General features: G+C 42.9%; 1 protein-coding gene across 3 annotated transcripts in view; it reads left to right on the top strand.

Moving 5' to 3' along the window:
* The window catches only part of LOC140212508 (leukocyte elastase inhibitor-like), an 80,057-nt gene that overhangs the window by 27,826 nt on the left and 33,328 nt on the right, over positions 1-18,903 (top strand). Inside the window, exons 1-2 of one of the 3 annotated variants that reach the window (XM_072283389.1) lie at positions 2,447-2,638; positions 16,171-16,246. The exons of 1 other annotated variant lie outside the window; for it this stretch is intronic. In XM_072283389.1, coding sequence (XP_072139490.1) covers positions 16,189-16,246 — 58 coding nt within the window. In that variant the 5' untranslated portion in view covers positions 2,447-2,638; positions 16,171-16,188. Of the gene's footprint in view, positions 1-2,446; positions 2,639-16,170; positions 16,247-18,903 lie in introns of those variants that run through there. One more of the 3 variants, XM_072283388.1, reaches the window with a different exon arrangement.

The raw sequence follows: 18,903 nt of genomic DNA, 5'->3' as shown, positions 1-18,903 counted from the left end.
TTCTGTGTGTATATATTGTGTTCGAGCCTTGGCTGAGGCAGCATGTTGTGTCCTTGAGTAAGGCACTTAACCACACATTGCTCTGCGACGACACTGGTGCCTAGCTGTATGGGTCCTAATGCCCTTCCCTTTGACAACATCAGTGCCATGGAAAGGGGAGACTTGCAGCATGGGCAACTGCCGGTCTTCCTTGCCCAGGCCTGTGCCCTGGAAACCTTCCAAGGCGCAAATCCATGGTCTCATGAGACTAACAGATGCCTATATATATAATCTTTGTGTGTGTATATGTATGTATGTACACATATATACGTTATGGGGAGGGGTTCACATACTGTACAAGCAGTGTTATCAATAAAGTTCAGTTGAATATCCTGCAAGGCTAGTGTCTGGATGCCTTTCTCCACACTGTCCCTCAATATCAAACACAACATGGTGTCATAAGTGGTGATCATTGATGAATTGGTGCTACAGAGATCCCCATCAAGAAAAAATTTACACTAAGTTTGTTCTTGTTCACATATATCTATGCTAAATATCCAGAGACTTGTCAACCTAAAATGCCTTTGCTTCTTTGCTAATTGCATGCGCCGTGTGAGCTGAGAACTGGCCAGAGTTGCAAGGCAAAGTCTTTAAGCTACACTCAAGTGGATTCTGTACATTGTACCAATCTGTGGGCAGACACAGCAGAGAAGTTCGTCAAACTGTCAAGGAGAGAAAAGACTACTTTCGTAATCCAAGTAAATGAAAAACTAAACAAATAGGAAAATGGAGAAAATACCTGCAGTACCTACATATACTTACTTAATAAAGCCCCCTGAGACATTGATTTTTCTAATGCAGGGGCTCAGAGGCTTTGAGAGATTTAGGGTTCCAAGCAATTGCACTCAGGCTTCAGAAGAGCATCAAGTAAGCACACTGATATACTGCATGGGTGACAAAGCAGATGACATCATAGGTGGAGTAGAACTGACAGGTGCTCAGAAAAAGGAGTACAAAACAGTGCAGGACAAATTCAAAGAATATTTCACAGAAAAGTGAAATGTAATATATGTGAGGGCAAAGTTCAACTCCAGAAAGCAGGAGCCAGATGAAAGTAAATTCCTTCATCATAGCATTGTATGCCCTTTCAGGCAACTGTGCATATGGAAATCTGAGAGATGAGCTCATTAGAGACAGGATTGTTATCAGGCTACTAGACGCCAAATTGTCAGAGAGACTTTTGTTGCAGACTAACCTCACACTAGAGAAAGCTATTACTATGGTCAGGCTGACTGAGAATGTTCGTCAGCCACAGGCAGAACTCAGCATGAAAATGATGCAGAAGTAAAGTGAGAATCTGTACAACAAGATTACAAACAAGGTGCAGTCAGAAAGACTACAGAAAGAGGTGGCAGTAGGGCTCAGCTCGAACAAAACAGACAGGAGAAGCATAGAGCAGGTAAAATGCTCAACTGCAGGAGATGCGGCAGGTCTCTATTCCACGTCAAAGAGCTCTGCCCAGCCAAAGAAGTGAAGTGCCATCAATTCAATGGTGCTGACCATTATAAAAGCCAGTGTGACTCTACCACAGTTCCTCAGGAGGTCAAATGAAACCATGATTCAGATGAAAAGAGCTTTCCTTGGTGCTCTAGATTCAAAGAGGTAAGCCTGCTTTACTGCTCAGTTGCAAGATGAGGCAGTGACTTTCAAAATGGACACTAGGCAGATAACACAGTCGTCCCCATATTCCTGTTCACAAAACTGGTGAAGAAAACGGGCATTATGCTGAACCTAACAAAGGGAGTGCTCATGGGGCCAGGGAAACATAAGCTCAGTGTGAAAGGAATGTTTACTATTTTCATCCTTTAAAATGAGAAACAGATAAAAGAGAATGTCTGTGTTGTTCAGAGTCTCTTCTCACCACTACTGGGGTGACATGCCATCAAGAAACTGAACCTTGCTGCAAAGGTTGGATTCACTAAACAATGCTCAGTGGCAGGAGAAGTACCTGGACTTGTTCACAGGCCTGGGAGTACTGAAAGAAGAGTACTTTATCCAACTGAGGCCAGGAGTGACATCCTACTCTGACCACAGTGAGCATATACCAGTCCCATTGATGAACAAAGTCAAAGCTGAACTTGAGAGAATGGAGGCACTTGACATCATAACTAGAGCGAATGGACTCACTGACTGGTGTGTGGGCATTCTTCCTGTTCCCAAGCCAGACGGCACAGTCAGGATCTATGATGATCTAACAAAATTGAATAACGTAGTGAGGAAGGAGAAGTTTATTTGCTCTCTATTGAGCACACATTGGGTAAGCTGGGTGGAGCAAAGTTCTTCTCCAAATTAGGTGCAAACTCGGGGTTCTGTAAATTTGTTTAGCTCCTGAGTCACAGAATGTCACAACTCTTATTGCACCATATGGATGCTATGCCTTCAAGAAACTCCCTATTGGTGTCTCATTATCCCCAGAACTCTTTTAGATGAGGATAAAGCTGATTTTGGAGTGGCTGGGAGGAGTAGTCTGTCAAAGAAGAGAAAATCTGCAGATGCTGAAGATCCAAACAACACGCACAAAATACCAGGCAGCGTGTATGGAAAAGAGTACAGTCAATGTTTCAGGCTGAGGCTCTTCAGCAAGACTGGAGAAAAAAAGGTGAGGAGTAGGGGGAGGGGAGGGAGAAACACAAAGTGATAGATGAAACTGGGAGGGGGAGGGGTGAAGTAACAAGCTGGGAAGTTGATTGGTGAAAGAGATACAGGGCTGGAGAAGGGGGAATCTAGCAGGAGAGTACAGAAGGCCATGGAAGAAAGAAAAGGGTAGAGGAGCACCAGAGGGAGTTGATGGGCAGGAAAGGAGATAAGGTGAGAGAGGAAAAAGGGGATGGGGAATGGTGAAGGGGGGGTGGGGGTATTACCGGAAGTTCAAGAAATCGATGTTCATGCCATCAGGTTGGAAGCTACCCAGACAGAATATAAGGTGGTGTTCCTCCAACCTGAGTGTGTCCTTATCATGACAGTAGAGGAGTTCATGGATAGACATATGGGAATAGGAATGAGAAGAGGAATTAAAATGGGTGGCCACTGGGAGATCCCACTTTTTCTGGCGGACAGAGAATAGGTCTGCAAAGCAGTTTCCCAATCTATGTTGAGTCTCACCGACATACAGGAGGCCATACCAGGAGGACTGGACACAGTAGTCTACCACATGGATGATATACTCATCCTTAGCGGCTCAAGTGAAGAATCATGATAATATTGAAGTTGCCTTGGAGAAATTGAAACCGGCTGGGATTACCCTGACCAAAAAGAAATGCAAATTTGGAAGTGAAGCCACCAACTGTCCTCAGAGGAAGTGCATCCAGATTCAGATAAACTGGCAGGAGTTTGGAACATGGAACAATGTACAAAATGTATCAGATATCCACAGTTTCCTTGGCATGGTAAATCACCTGGGAAAGTTCATTCCAGATTTGGTGTAGTAAACAAAGCCACTACAAGACCTCCTGTCAGAAACGCTTTGACCTGGGATGCACCACAGGAGAAGTTATTCTCCTCACTTACAAACACAGTTTATCTCTCTGCCAATATTGGCGTTCTTAAATCTGAACAAAGCAAACAATGTTGCAGCAGACACCTGTTTCTTTGGCCTAGGGGTAGTAACACTGCAGTGGTGCTTGGAAAGTGGTGACATATAGCATTGACTCCTACTGCACAGCATTATCCCCAAATCAAAAAGGAGATGCTGGTTCTCATGTGGGTTTGTGAATGCCTCAGCTGCTACTTGTTTGGCACTAGGTTCCTTCTTGACACAGACCACAAGCCATTTGTCAGCTCCCTCAGCTCGAAACACTTGGATGACTTACCTCCACATCTGCAAAGATTCAGAGTGAGGCTTATTCGATACTGTTATGACATTGAAAATCCTCCTGACAAATTTTTCACAACACCAGACACTGTCAAGGATGCCATGCAAAAGTGAATGGACAGAAGCTGACTCCACTGTCATCAGTAATACCAACATCCACTTAGCTCAGGTATGTGAAAGCCTTCCTGTATCTCTGAGTAAACTGGATGAAATTCGCACTGAGTTGAAAAAGGACCAAATCTGCAGCAAGTTCCTACAATATTGTGAGCATGGATGGCTAGCTGTTCCAAAAGGAGCTCACGAACTCAGACCTTACTGGATTGAAAGAGACACAGTCAGCATTCTTGATGGCTTGCTGCTAAAGGGCTCCAGACTCCATTTCTGCTTCTATGCATGCCAAAATCATTAGCCAAATCTACCAAGGACATCAAAACATCAAAAACTGTCACCGAAGAGGAGGGCAATCCATGTGGTGACCTGGTCTGAGCACACAGCTGGGAGATCAGGTAAAGCAATGTGAAGCATGCAGAAAACTGCACAAAAATCATGCTGAACTTCTCTGCCCCACAGACTTTCCATGTCAAATTGCAGGCACAGACATTTTCGAGCTGAAAAGAGAAAAATACCTTCTCACTGTAGATAACTATTCATGGAATGTTGAAGTGTCCGAACAGTCCTCTACATCCTCAGCACCCTAAAAGCTGTGTTCGCTCACCATGGAATACCAATGACCCTTGTGTCAGACAGTGGTCCACAATTCAAAGCCTTTACTAGAGACTATGAGTTCAAACACCAGACAGGCAGTCCGCAGTACCCACAGGCAAACGGAAAAGGGGAAAGAGCAGTGCAAACTGTTAAGAGTCCCCTACCGAAGGCAAAAGACCTCTACAAAGCACTGTTATCGCTCCACACCTCTTGCGAATGGCTACAGCCCCTCAGAGCTGTCAATATGCCAGAGACTGCAAACAAGCCTCCTTGTTTTTCCTTCTCCAACTTCTCTTACTGAACAAAGTCAGAAATTTTGAGACAACACACAATAAGAAGATGAAGAGCATGCATGATCTCAGACACAGAGGAAAACTTTTGTTGCCAATTCAGATTTCAGACTAATTCACCAAAGGAACAATAGTTTGGCAGCATGCACCATGATCATTTCTGATCAGAACGTCACAAGGCGAAATCAGGTGGAACAGAGTGTACAGGGGGTGATTGATAAGTTTGTGGCCTAAGGTAGAAGGAGTCAATTTTAGAAAACCTAGCACATTTATATTTCAACTTAGTCCCCTCCTACATTTACACACTTAGTCCAGCGGTCGTGGAACATACGGATCCCTTCTTTGTAGAAGTTAGCGTCTTGGACCTCCAGAAAGTGGTCCACAGCAGGGGTGATTGATAAGTTAGTGGCCAAAGGTAGAAGGAAATGAGTTATATGGCTCTCATTACATGCACATGCAATTCAACTCTTTGAGTGATTATGCAGAAAGCTTGAAGTTAATAACTCATCTCCTTCTCACTTTGCCAGAGTAGTCTACCCAGAACAACATTAGATTTAGCAGCTTTTTAGAAAAAAAGTTCTAATATTGAAAATGTTTCACAAAATGAGACTGTTCTTTTTAAAAAAAAGATAGAAAAAGCGGAGGAAAAAGAAGAAAGTTTGGGACCATTAAAAAGAGAAAGACAGTTATAATGTTGGCAATTCTTTTTTATGTTATGTAAGGAGCATGAGTTACATGCTTTGGATAAAGTGAACTAAATCGCTCAAATTCAATGACTATAATTTCAATGCAGTTCTATGGACAGGAAGCACATAGTTCTATTTTCTTCTTCAAGAAGGGTAGATGTTGTGCTAGTTTATAGGTTGTTCATATGCAACTAATTTAGCGACTCCCATATGGGAGTGGTTCAGTTGAGTACCTGCATGTTGCTGACACCTTTGTGTGCTCTGCACTCTCCCTCGATATCGAACATAAAATTTATATGTATAAATATGTTGTTACACTACCATCTGATGCATGCATGCCTCGCTTGAAGTAAACTTGAAGTTAGACCCACATTCCCAGACTTCCTAATCTTCCTTTGAATTAGTTTAATGTTTTGAAGTTACAAAACATAATACTAAGGTATTTCACATGTACTTTGAAATATTGACTAAAAAAACATTCAGACCTGTATATAGCATGTAAATTTGTTTTAATTTACTATAAAACCCATCCAATGTTTCTGCTGTGTTCTTGCCGTTCTCAGTGTTGATGGCAGAAGCTGACAGGAGTGATAGGCAATAATCAGCTGATGAACGAGACTTCTTGGGATCTGAAGTTAATGCTGAGGATTTACATTAAATCTGTCACCCCACAGTGTCACTGCACTTCTGCTCACCTTGTCAACAGACAGAACATACCCAGTGTTGTTGATTTCCTGAGTACTAATGAAACAGGATTTATGTGTGATTTGATTTGCAGCTCAGTTCTGCTGACTCTGGACTATGTCAGTTTACGCATCACAAAACTAGCTGTTAAATTCACTTTTGTTCCTATTAATCCTTTGTGGAACAATTAAGAACTGAACATTAGAGGTGGATTAGAGTCGTGTGGGCAGGCTGAGTTAGGGCAGCACAGGAAGACGGGAGGAAACCTGAGCATCCGGCGGAAACCCACGCAGCTTTGGGGAGAACATGTACCTTACAGAGAACAGCCAATTGAACCTGTGTTGCTGGTGCTAATCTAACAACTATGAATTTGCACCAGCTTTAAGATTTTTTTGGGGGGAGCTGAGTGTCACTGGCAATGCCAGTGTTTATTATCAATCCCTAAATTCCCTTGAGCAATGCCAGTGAGCCATCCACTGTCCATTTGGTGAAGTTATTCCTAGAGTGCCATTGAATAGTGGTTTCTTGGATTTGAACCGAAGTCCAGATGAGGAATCTTAAAGACAGTAGTACAATTGGACTAAGGTCACTCAGCAGTCACTTGCAAGAATTTAAATATCAAAGATTTCTTCTCTCTTGAAATTTTGTCCTAAATTCTGTAAATCGTGAGCAAAATCAAACTGCTGGAGGAATTCAGTGGGTCTGGCAGCATTGGTAGAGGGAAATGAATAGTCACTGTTTCAAATCAAATCCCTTCATCAGAGCTAAAAGAATAAAGGGAGATGGTGAGAAGGCAGAGGGCAAGGACTGGCAAGCTGTAGGAGGATCCAGGTTGAGAAGGGTGATTGACAGGAGAAAGTGGAAATGGAAATTGAGTGGTGGAGGCAGCAAAGGGCTGCAGATGAGGGAATTTGTCAGCAGAAGGGCATGGGACCAATAAGGCGGTGGGGGGTGGGGGGGTGGTTAGAGAGGAACAATTAAAGGAGGGAAGCCAGTGTGGGGAGAGTGTGTGATGGGTAGATGGAGTGGATGGAAAATGGGGAAAAAACAGTGATCAGGAAGTTGTTGGACGTGTGCAGTTGGAACTTGTTGGACTAGCAAGAAAGAAAAGTGGACCAAAGCAGAACGGGTTACTTGAAATTGGAGGATTCAATGTTATTCAGAATACAGACTTGAGAACTTAATACAGATTCTTGAAATTACCTTATGCTTAGACTTAAATACCAACATAAAACTGTCTCACCTGTCACAGTGTAGGTTAGGTTACACAAATCAGTATTGAACAGCGGTTGTTATTTTGATTTTATATGTGAGTTACAATTCCAAGAAAAGTGAAAACATTTGAAAATTATTTGCGACTTTTCAATACTCAGCCATCTCTGCATATTATTATAGTCAAACCACACTTAGCAATTCAGGCACAACTACTTCCTTCCATCATCATATTGCTGATTGATCCATGGAAACATGAATGCTACCACATTAATCAATTCTTGCATTGTTTGTTGTTTTGTATTTTGGGCAATTTTATGTCTTGGCACTATTACTGTTGTTGCAAAACTAATTGCAAGTTCAAGTTCAAAGTAGATATTTAATTGTTATTCAACCATTCAGGAATATAGCCAAACAAAACAGCATTACTCTGGGGCCAAGAGGCAAAACACAGTACTAACAGTCACACCCAACACAAGGTACAGATCGCACATAAGATAACCAGACATTTCTGTTTAAGCTTTATGATCACCTAATACTGACTGCTATGAACCCGTGAATTTGTCCAGTTTCTGCTTTTTTTTAAAACTCTACTGCCCTGAGGAAGCATGTGCTGCACTGCTATTTTTTTACTCAACCGTTTCTTGCTGCACTTTTCAACTTGCAGTGTGGTATCGTCAGAATGTGCATATTCACAAGCACAATTGCCGAACCTGCTACGCAGTCTGCCTGCAGGAATGCATAGACCCTGCAGCAGAGTCTGTGCTTTTGACAGTATATGGTGACATATATGCACTTTGATAATAAATTTGCTTTGAACTTTGACATTTGAACTTTAAAGAAATGTGATAACTGGAGAGGTTAAAGCAAGTTGGAATGATTTGCATGCTGCTGTTGCCATCTTCAGAGATCTATTTTGTTATTTGTTGAATGCTTTTGACTGTAGACACACCATGGAGGTAGCACACTAATGCAAACTGGGTGGATAGTGGGGATTTTCCCTTTTTTCAAGGAATCTTTGCCTTCTGTTAATCTCATTCCACGACAGAGCTCAAAATAGAGTTTCTGCTTCAGGAACCTGGTGATTAATTGAATGTAACTCAGACTTCAGTGCTAGGGTTTTTGGTTTGTGAGAGGATGCTTTGCCTTCCAATGAACTGAGAAGATTTTGTGATGTTAGTTTCCTTGAGGTCTTGCTTTCAGTAGGGCAGTTCTCAGGGATATAGGGACTATGGCTGCCCATGTATTTTCCATCAATTTGTAGGGTCTCAATTTCAAATCCCCTTTCCCTTAGAAGATGATAGTTAATTTAATCATCATCATCTACCTTCACTGAGAGGTGGTTCCAGAGAAATGGGAAGTGGTACATGTTGTCCTGTGCTCATACAGAAAATGACTGAGGGCAGTGTGGTGTAGCAAGGGTAGGTTGCTGGAGAACTTACACCCTGTGAATGTTGAGTGTAAGGGCCTCTCAATTTTTTTTAAAGAATACGTCAAATCTATTTAGGTGCTTGACCTCCAAGCATGTGCAATTGAAAATATTGACTGCAGACTGCAACAGAACTATTGGGAGTTGGTGATTTTGCTTCTGGGGTGGGGTCTTATGAGCTGAACAGCTTCCCAGTTCTCCTGATGATTAAGTTCAGAGCAATGAGAGGCTTATCGAAGATGAGATCTCCATGAGGTGAAAAAGATTGAGAAATGCTTTGGGCAATGTTTGACACTGGTCTCCGTTGAGAATATTCCTGTGCTGGAATTCTATGGTTTCTCTCCTCAGCTGCTGCTTGATGCACTTGAAGCTGCTCTTCCTACACCAGACATTTCTTTCTAGCTACAGAGACTGCAGAATCCCGTCAGTCTGTCAACACTTGGAACAAGTGCTTCCTGTTCTGAGCAATGGACTTCACTCACTCGGATATATCCTTGAGTGTCTGGTCACAGCAAACAGTGGTCCAATACTCAACCTTCAGCCTGAAAGGGAACTTACCACAGAGAGAGTGGTACATTTTTGGAAATAGCTCCATAAGGTCTATAGTTGAGGCAGGTAATGATGACTATTCAAAAGACATTTAGGTAAGAATTTGGATAGGAAAAGTTTAGAGAGAAATAGACCAAACAAAGGCAAATGGGACTAGCTAAGTTGGGCACCGTGCCCAAGCGCCCACACTTGATGTTTTAGGAATATCTTTTTCTCTTCCACTATAAAATTTCTGAATGATCCATGAAAACACCCTCATTAGTCATCTTTTGCACAATTTATCTATTTAAGGTAACTTTTAGATTTCACACTTTACTGTTCCTCAAAACAACAATCTTCACAAAATATATTAGTAATAATAAACCTGATTCTGATTCCATGCACAGTACTCTGTGTTGCACCCAGCTTGACACATGCTGTTACGGCAATCTCTGCACATTGAACCATGACTAATCTATGCTGTGGGTGGGAAAGGATTCATAACAAGTTCCCAGCACCTACTTTCTTTGTGCAACACTCTTTGCCAACAGTAAGGGCAAGAAATTGAGCCAGTTCCTAGCACTACAACAGGAAGTGTAATGGTTTGAGCCAAGTACCCAGTACAACAGGATGAGGGTGTTGCAGTGGGGCATTTGGGAGCGGCTGGAGCGGACCCAAGTGCAGGACACAGGCACGGAAGCTTGATACGGAGATGGACTTGGACATAAATTGGACTCGGAGACAGATTTGGACATGACTGAAACACAGAGCCTGGACTTGGACATGACTGGAACACAGAGCGACAAAACCAAACAACGACAGACAATTCGTATCGCAGCTTGGAGCAGTGACAAATGGCCTGCAATACTCAGCCGGACACAAGAACGACAGAATTCCCAAAGCAGCCACAGGCACCGAAGCAACTTAGAGTTCACAATTCTCGGCGGCTCCAGGACGAGCATAGCCTCACTGGCTATGGTGACGAACCAGCAGAGAGGAGTTGTAAGCCGGAGTTTTTATGCTGCCGGTTCGAATGAGGATCAGGTGCCCTAATCAAGGAGCCCAGTGGAACACGGGGAAAAGGAAATTAACTGAAATGAGGAGTCAATGGACCGGACCATGACAGAAGGGGGCAGCCAGAATCATAGAACAACAGTCCATCAATGGCACAACTCTCTGCATATAATTTGATAATAATCCAATTCGCCACTGATTCCATTAGTATTCTCATTCTAGGGAACATGCTAATCCTGAAGACCATGTGATACAGCAGTGTACACTTCAATTACTGCACTAATTTGTAAAGACCCTTAATTAATGTATTTGAATTAGGATAACTGATTACTTCTAATATGCTTAGAAATCTTAAAATCTTACTAATGAAACAACTTCTGGGTTTACATTAAGTGGATATGAGCCAGCTACTTGATTCAGAATATCCTGTTTGAGCATGTATATCTGAAGGCTATCAAGCATATGCTGCCGATCTGCATATTTTTATCTGGTCCCTGTTACTTTTCTGTCATTCCCACTAAGCTTTGAATCTGGAAAAGCCTACTCAGATCATGTCTCACAGATAAAATCTGGTGCATATTCATTGCACAGGATCTTAGTAATTGTTGGTTGAGTTCCAGTGGCATGGAGCCAAGATCAATGAGTCTATTTCCCCATTACAGTTACTCTGTGTGTGCAGCCCTCAGTTTTCCATAGTTTTCTCTGCCATTAAGAACATTTTGGATCATTCTTGGAGTACAATGTTTCCTTTGACCTTACTGCCACTGACTTTCTCCTCATCCAGCTGTCTCCTTGTTCAAAATCAACTCTACTGGCTCAAAATTCTCTCCAGCACCTTTGCTTGACATGAGCTGTTGGGTCCAAGACAAAGCCAAATGTTATTGAATGCCAACACGAGAAAATCTGCAGATGCTGGAGATTCAGGCAACACACACAAAATGCTGGTGGAACGCAGCAGAACAAGAGACAATCTTGAATTTTGGCTGCTTTAGGATTAAAACAAAACAATCTTCAAAGGCATCCATCATCTTTAATTTGCAGACGAAAGTTTGGTGATGTCAGCCTTCTGCATAGGATGACTTGAGTCTCTTATCTCCTTAATACAGCAATCCGCAACCACCGGGCCGCGGACAGGTACTAGGCTGTAAAGCATGTGCTACCAGGCCGCGAGGAAACGATATGCTTTGGCGATATGAGTCAGCTGCACCTTTCCTCATTCCCTGTCACGCACTGTTGAGCTTGAACGCACGAGAGGTCATTATCTGCGCGTCATCCATGTCAGCGCGGGAAGGAGATCAACTCCTTGAGCTTGCAAATGACGACGGGCTGAAAAGTATGTTTGACATAACATCTGTGCCAGTATTCCGGATCAAAGTCAAGGCTAAATATCCTGAGATAGCCACGAAAGCACTGAAAACATTGCTTCTATTTCCAACATTTTTCTGCAAAGCGGAGTTTTCTGCAATGAATGCAACGAAAACTCAATTGCTGAATAGACTGGACATAAGGAACCCCCTTCGAGTATTGCCGTCTCCCATCACCCTTGATGGGACCATCTTGTTGCAGGAAAACAAGCCCAGCGCTCCCACTGATTCAGCGATATTGGTGTGTTACAATGATTTTATATGTTCATATGGGGAAAATATGTGCTATGTGTTTAATAGCCAAACGTTACTTAAAATGTTATGATGCTATTGACTTATATAACTATACAACAATTACAGCACGGAAACAGGCCATCTCTGCCCTTCTAGTCCGTGCTGAGCGCTACTCTCACCTAGTCCCACCGACCTGCACTCTGCCCATAACCCTCCATTCCTTTCCTGTCCATATACCTATCCAATTTTTCTTTAAATGATAATATCGAACCTGCCTCTACCACTTCTACTGGAAGTTCGTTCAACACTTACTTCAAGCTCCCCTGATAATTGACTTATCACTATATTCATGTGAGGAAAATATGCGCAGTGTGTTTAATATTAAACTCGTTAGATAAACCCTTTTAGAAATGAAATTGAGTGTATTAGCCACTTATCACCTATATTCCAGTCATGATTAACACCCCACCCTCAACAGAATCGCCAACAACGATTTGTAGAAAAAAATCGGCATGTACACGCATGCGCACACAGGTGCCCGCGCAAGGCTTCATGGTCATGATAGTCTCTCTCGAGGTAAACACAACGTATTTGACTGCTACTCTTGTCCATTGGCAACCCCTCCCCCCCCCCCACGCCCCTCCCCGGGATCGGCCAGTCCATAAGAATATTGTCAATAATAAACCGGTCCGCAGTGCAAAAAATGTTGGGGACCCTTGCCTTAATATTTCGCATAAGAGCCTTGGCCTGTCCCTGAACATTGTCAGCACAAAGGTTCTCAACCAACTTTCCTCTGTTCTATCCATGTGGTTTGTGGTATGAGGAACACTTAGACAGTGCCCCGTCTAACGAGCCTACCATTGATGGGGAAATCCAGCACTCAGCTGTACCACTGCCACTTGCTTTGAATTATGACAATGGATCTTTTAAAACAGAAGTCTTTTGAAGTTGACTGTTGTTCTAGATTAAAGGGCTGCTGTACTATTCTCTCTCCAAAACCAGGACTGTCCACCAATGCTACATTCGATCTTTGAGAGGTTCCACTGGTGATATTTGTGCCAGATGCTGTGACAATATGAATGCTTTCCAGAATACAAGCCTTCATCTTGAGCAATAATCTTCAATGGGTAGGCCAGTGCATCTGGATGCCCAAGTATTGTCTCCCTCTTCAGGATCTCTCTTCTGCACACCGGGAGCATCGAATACACATGTGAAGTGATGCCTGTTTGGGGCCCTGAATGGTGTTGAAGGAGGAGCATAGGGTCTTGCTTTCCTTTCTTTCACTGGTCACAGAGATGGAGTAGGGGTAGAAGTAAACCAAAGATGTAGTGACCCAGACAGAGAACTAATGATACCTTCCCCCCTCACCAGGCTTCACTTTCTAGCTTGCATTCCATTCCATCTCCCCACCTTCTTATTCTGGCTTCTTCCCCTTCCTTCCCAGTCCTGATGAAGGGTCTTTGCCCAAAATGTCTGCTCTTTATTCCTCTCCATAAATGCTGCCTGACCTCCTCTGTTCCTTCAGCATTTTGTGTGTATGCTCTGGATTTACAGCATCTTCCGAGTCTCTTAGGTTAATTATGTTATGTTGATTTTCTTCTCTTTGTCAGCTTGCATTAGCTCTACTCTTGATTCTGCTCTTTCCTGCCCAGCATCTTTTTATGGCCCTTTCTAGATCATATCTGATATACCAAGCACGGAGCCCAGTTCTAGGCAATGCTACCCCAACAGCAAGCTTAGGTGCATCAACAAATTTTTTTAAAAAATCACAGTCTGGTCCCCGTTTCGGTGTATTATTTTCTTAGAGTAAAAAAGAAATCACAAAGTTTACTTCTTTACCATGTGAAACATCTGATATGTAATGTGAACTTCTTCGTCAAATAATTGAACAAAACTATCTGAACAAGGATTTTGTTGGACATTGTGCAACTGTGTTTTACACCCTAGTTCAAAGAATCTTCTCATTTATATATATATACGTTATATACATGTATATGGTTATATGACAATAAACTTGACTTGATTTGCAGTGTTCAGTCTAGAATGGGGTAATTAGTGAAGCAGGATTCTATAATACAGTTGTGATTCTTCCTTCAACAGCACTTAGACCAAAAGATGAGCAGGAGCCGATTTAGGCCATTTGCCTTCTTTTATTTGCTCCGCCGTTTCATCATGGCTGATCCATTCCCCTCTCAGCAGCAATCCCTTGCCTTCTCCTCGTAACCGTTCTCACCCTGACTAATCAAAAACCTATCATCCTCTGCCTTAAACATGCCCAACGACTTGGCCCCCAAAGCCACCTTTGACAATGAATTCTACAGATTCACTGCGCTCCAGCTAAAGAAATTCCTCCTCATCTCCATTCTAAATGGACGTCCCTTTATTCTGAAGCTGTGCCCTCTGGTCCTAGAGGTGACTCGGCTACTTGGACCCAGGGAAACTGGCTTTAACTGAGTGTGCCTTGTTGAGAAACATTTAGCATTATTTTTTCCAAATGAAGTTTTCACTAATTACAGTTCACTATCAAAAAAATGATAGGATGCTTTGGAATGACTCCGGAGCCCAGCTGACATATTGTAAGAAATGGCAAAGCAACTTAATCTATTTTCTTATCTCATAGTTCAGATGAAGGGTCTCGACCTGAAATGGCATTTATCTCCACAGATGCTGCTCAACCCACTCAGTCCTTCCAGCAGGTTGTTTATTGTGCAGTATTCCAGTATCTGCAGTCTCTTTTGACTCCATTATCTATTTACTTGGATTTATCCAGAACTACACGCCCACAATCTATTTTAAACTGAAGTGCAGATTTCACAATTTTGATTCCATCTAACACACCCTGAGAAAAAAGAAGTATTCTTCATATTAACAGCACATGACCTGAGGTTATCATGACTAAAAGTTGTCAGGTGACTTTTCTGTTATAAAGAGAGCACATTGCTGCAAGCTGTCAGTAGTGCTCTAAACCGTTTGACTGCGAAGGTCCTTCCAGTGCTTAAGACATCAAAGTTAGTTGTTTGCCTCTTTAATTTGTACAAGTATAGCATCATATCCTGAGCACAGAGTGAATCCAGACCTTCTGGATGTGGCCATGACATATTAGCAGCAGCATTTCATACTTCGGCAGAGGGGTGGATTTTTTCCACTGAGTCCTTGATTTCAGCTTTGTGTAAGTCTGTTCAGTTTCCAGTCTGCCTGAGTCAGGTTTCATTAATGTCTAAAGTTTTCGTATGTCATCTTGACCTGGAGTCCCTGCAACAGATTATTTGTTGCTGCAGGTATCCAGCAAGTGCTCTCTCTGGTTGACAGATCCCTGTGGTGCAGCTCACTGTGTATCTTTCTCGATTACTGAGTTGTAGATTCTCTTTTTGGAGCCACAGGTGGAGACACATAAGCTTGTATTTGATTATAATATTTAAGGACTGATGTAATAGTGAGAAACTTTGGTGGATGTACACTCTTTTTGGAAGGAACATAGAGCTTCTGTCTTGTGTCTGAAAGAAACAATCCTCCCATGGCAGTGGATCAAAGATTAAAACAAAGCTATTTATTATTTCCAATATCATCTTTATCATTTGCTCAATTTTATAAAAATTAGATTAACTGGGCATTATTTCATTGTTATTTCTGGAAGATTGCTGGATTCAAACTTCCTATACAACAGCAGTTGCTGTGGATAAGAAGAAATTGTACCTGAAATCCAAGAGATTTGCTGTTGCAAAATTTATAGTGTGAGAGCTTCCATAGTCAACATTCAGGGTGTTGTCATTGTTGAGTATATTCCACATTAATGTGGGACTGTGACGTTCTTGATTTGATTTGCTAACTTGTTCTTATGAAAGGTCATCGGATCTGAAATATTAAAAGTTTCCCACTCCACAAATGCTAAATCGCCTGCTGATAATTTCCAGAATTTCATGTTTTTGCTTTGAAATTCTAGCATCTGCAAATTCTTGCTTTTGTGCTGCTTGCTGACACCAACGCTTCCTTTGATTTCTTTTTTGGCAGCAAGAGAGTCCTGCATGACAACTTGAGCACAACAGCTCAGTTCAGAAAAAAATCAATACTGTACCATGTTTGGTCATGAGGTTTTGCATTTCTCCCTTGCAGCATACACTTGCAAAACTTTTATGATGCAGATCCTATACTTACAAGTTTGTTGTCCTTTCTCTAGGGTGAGCAACTTTCCATAATGGAGGCTCAAATGTTAACTCAGAGAGAATTATTTGTAGTAGAACCTTTGGAGCTCGGTAAGTTTCAGCAGTGACCTTACAAACTTATTTTGATAAGTTTATTTCCTTAAACCATCTATTGCGAATGCTAGAGCAGACACATTTATTGGAGAATATCCATCGGCCTGATGCTGGTAAGAATCAGGGAGAATATTTCTACTCCCATTGGTTATACAGTGCCACTTCAGCGCCCAACCAAGGCAGACAAGACACTCACTCAAGGTACATGAGCCAAATTGGGGCGAACCTTTAGGATTTTGTTTTTTGCTTCTGCAGTCCCAGCTGTATGTCTCATGAAGTAGTGAGACCGAGATCTGTACGAGAGCAGGAACTAATGAAAAAAACAAGTCCCTTTATGCACGCAACACACACAAAAGCTGGTGAACGCAGCAGGCCAGGCAGCATCTATAGGAAGAGATACAGTCGACATTTTGGGCCGAGACCCTTCGTCAGGACTAACTGAAAGAAGAGATAGTAAGAGATTTGAGGTGGGGGGGAGATCCAAAATGATAGGAGAAGACAGGAGGGGGAGGGATGGAGCTAAGAGCTGGAAAGTTGATTGGCAAAAGGGATACGAGGCTGGAGAAGGGAGAGGATCATGGGACGGGAGGCCTAGGGAGAAAGAAAAGGGGAGGGGAGGCCAGAGGATGGATAAGGAGTTATAGTGAGAGGGACAGAGGGAGAAAAAAGAGAGAGAGAAAATTAATTGTACGAAGGGGAGGTGGGGCATTAACGAAATTTGGAGAAGTCAATGTTCATGCCATCAGGTTGGAGTCTACCTAGACGGAATATAAGGTGTTGTTCCTCCAACCTGAGTGTGGCTTCATCTTTACAGCAGAGGAAGTTGTGGATAGACATATCAGAATGGGAATAGGATGTGGAATTAAAATGTGTGGCCACTGGGAAATTCTGCTTTCTCTGGCGGTCAGAGCGTAGGTGTTCAGCGAAACAATCTCCCAGCCTGCTTCGGGTCTCACCAAAATATAAAAGGCCACATCGGGAGCACCGGACGCAGTATATCACCCCAGCCGACTCACAGGTGAAGTGTCGCCTCACCTGGAAGGACTGTCTGGGGCCCTGAATGGTGGTGAGGGAGGAAGTGTAAGGGCCTGTGTAGCACTTGTTCCACTTACAAGGATAAGTGCCAGTGGGGAGATCGGTGGGAAGGGTTCGGGGGGACGAATGGACAAGGGAGTCGTGTAGGGAGTGATACCCTTTATGTGTGAGTTTTACTTGTCCCAATAAAAGGAAATGAGGTTTAAGTAAAGCAGCCATTATCGGAGATGCTTTTGTGTGGGGAACTGAGGCATCATCGAGAAGAGGTGGTGGCCAAGGTCCTGGAAGTCATTTAGGATCCGCTATTATGTGAGTGGGCTGGTGTAGGAGTCTAGGTTTTAAGGCTTTGTCTGAAGAGGTTTTGGCAAGGAGGCATGGGTGAGTTCTAGCTAAGAACAGGTAAGTTTTATTTACACGATTGTTACCTAAAAGGATACAAAAGTAAACTAATTAAATAAATAAGGGAAGCAGGATCAGGTGACATGTTGTAGTTGCATGTTGTGGTTCCCGGTGGCCACATCTGCAGCAAGTGTTGTTTACTTAAGGAAATCAGGCTCAAATCTGGTGACCTGGAGTATGAGCTTCAAACACTATGATGCATCAGGGAGGAGCCTCCTGACATTGTGTTTCGGGAGGCATTCACTCCCACTAGATTAACTACTTCAAATTTGGGCTGCGGCTAAGAGCAAGAGGGTGTGACTGTGCATGAGGTATGTAGGGAGCTCCGGAAAGTAGTGCTGGAAGAGCCTCAGCCCTTAAAGCTTACCTAATAGGTCTGAACTTTTGAGGAGGGGGCGTAGGGGTTTAAGAAGAACGAGCAGACAAACTGTTGCACTGTGGTTCAGGCAGCCATTCAGGGTGTGATCTGAAGAGAAATGTAGCTGTAACTGGAGATAGTATAGTCAGGAGAATAGAAATAGACAATAGACAATAGGTGCAGGAGGAGGCCATTTGGCCCTTCGAGCCAGCACCACTATTCACCGTGATCATGGCTGATCATGCACAATCAGTATCCAGTTCCTGCCTTACCCCATAACCTTTGATTCCGCTATCTTTAAGAGCTCTATCCATCTCTTTCTTGAAAGCATCCAGAGACTTGGCCTCCACAGCCTTCTGGGGCAGAGAATTCCATATATCCACCACTCTCTGGGTGAAAAAGATTTTCCTCAACTCCGTTCTAAATGGCCTACCCCTTATTCTTAAACTGTGACCTCTGGTTCTGGACTCACCCATCAACGGGAACATGCTTCCTGCCTCCAGCGTGTCCAATCCCTTAATAATCTTATATGTTTCAATAAGATCCCCTCTCAGCTTTCTGAATTCCAGAGTATACAAGCCTAGTCGCTCCAATTTTTTGACATATGACAGTCCCACCATCCCGGGAATTAACCTTGTGAACCTACACTGCACTCCCTCAATAGCAAGAATGTCCTTCCTCAAATTTGGAGACCAAAACTGCACACAGTACTCCAGGTGTGGTCTCACCAGGGCGCTGTACAGCTGCAGAAGGACCTCTTTGCTCTTATACTCAATTCCCCTTGTTATGAAGGCCAGCATGCCATTAGCTTTCTTCACTGCCTGCTGTACTTGCATGCTTGCTTTCAGTGACTGATGTACAA

This window comes from Mobula birostris, chromosome 19 (assembly GCF_030028105.1).
Source record: "Mobula birostris isolate sMobBir1 chromosome 19, sMobBir1.hap1, whole genome shotgun sequence".
Classification (NCBI taxonomy): Eukaryota; Metazoa; Chordata; class Chondrichthyes; order Myliobatiformes; family Myliobatidae; genus Mobula; species Mobula birostris.
Note: the sequence above shows the minus strand (reverse complement) of the source record. Positions and strands in the feature narration are given on the sequence as shown.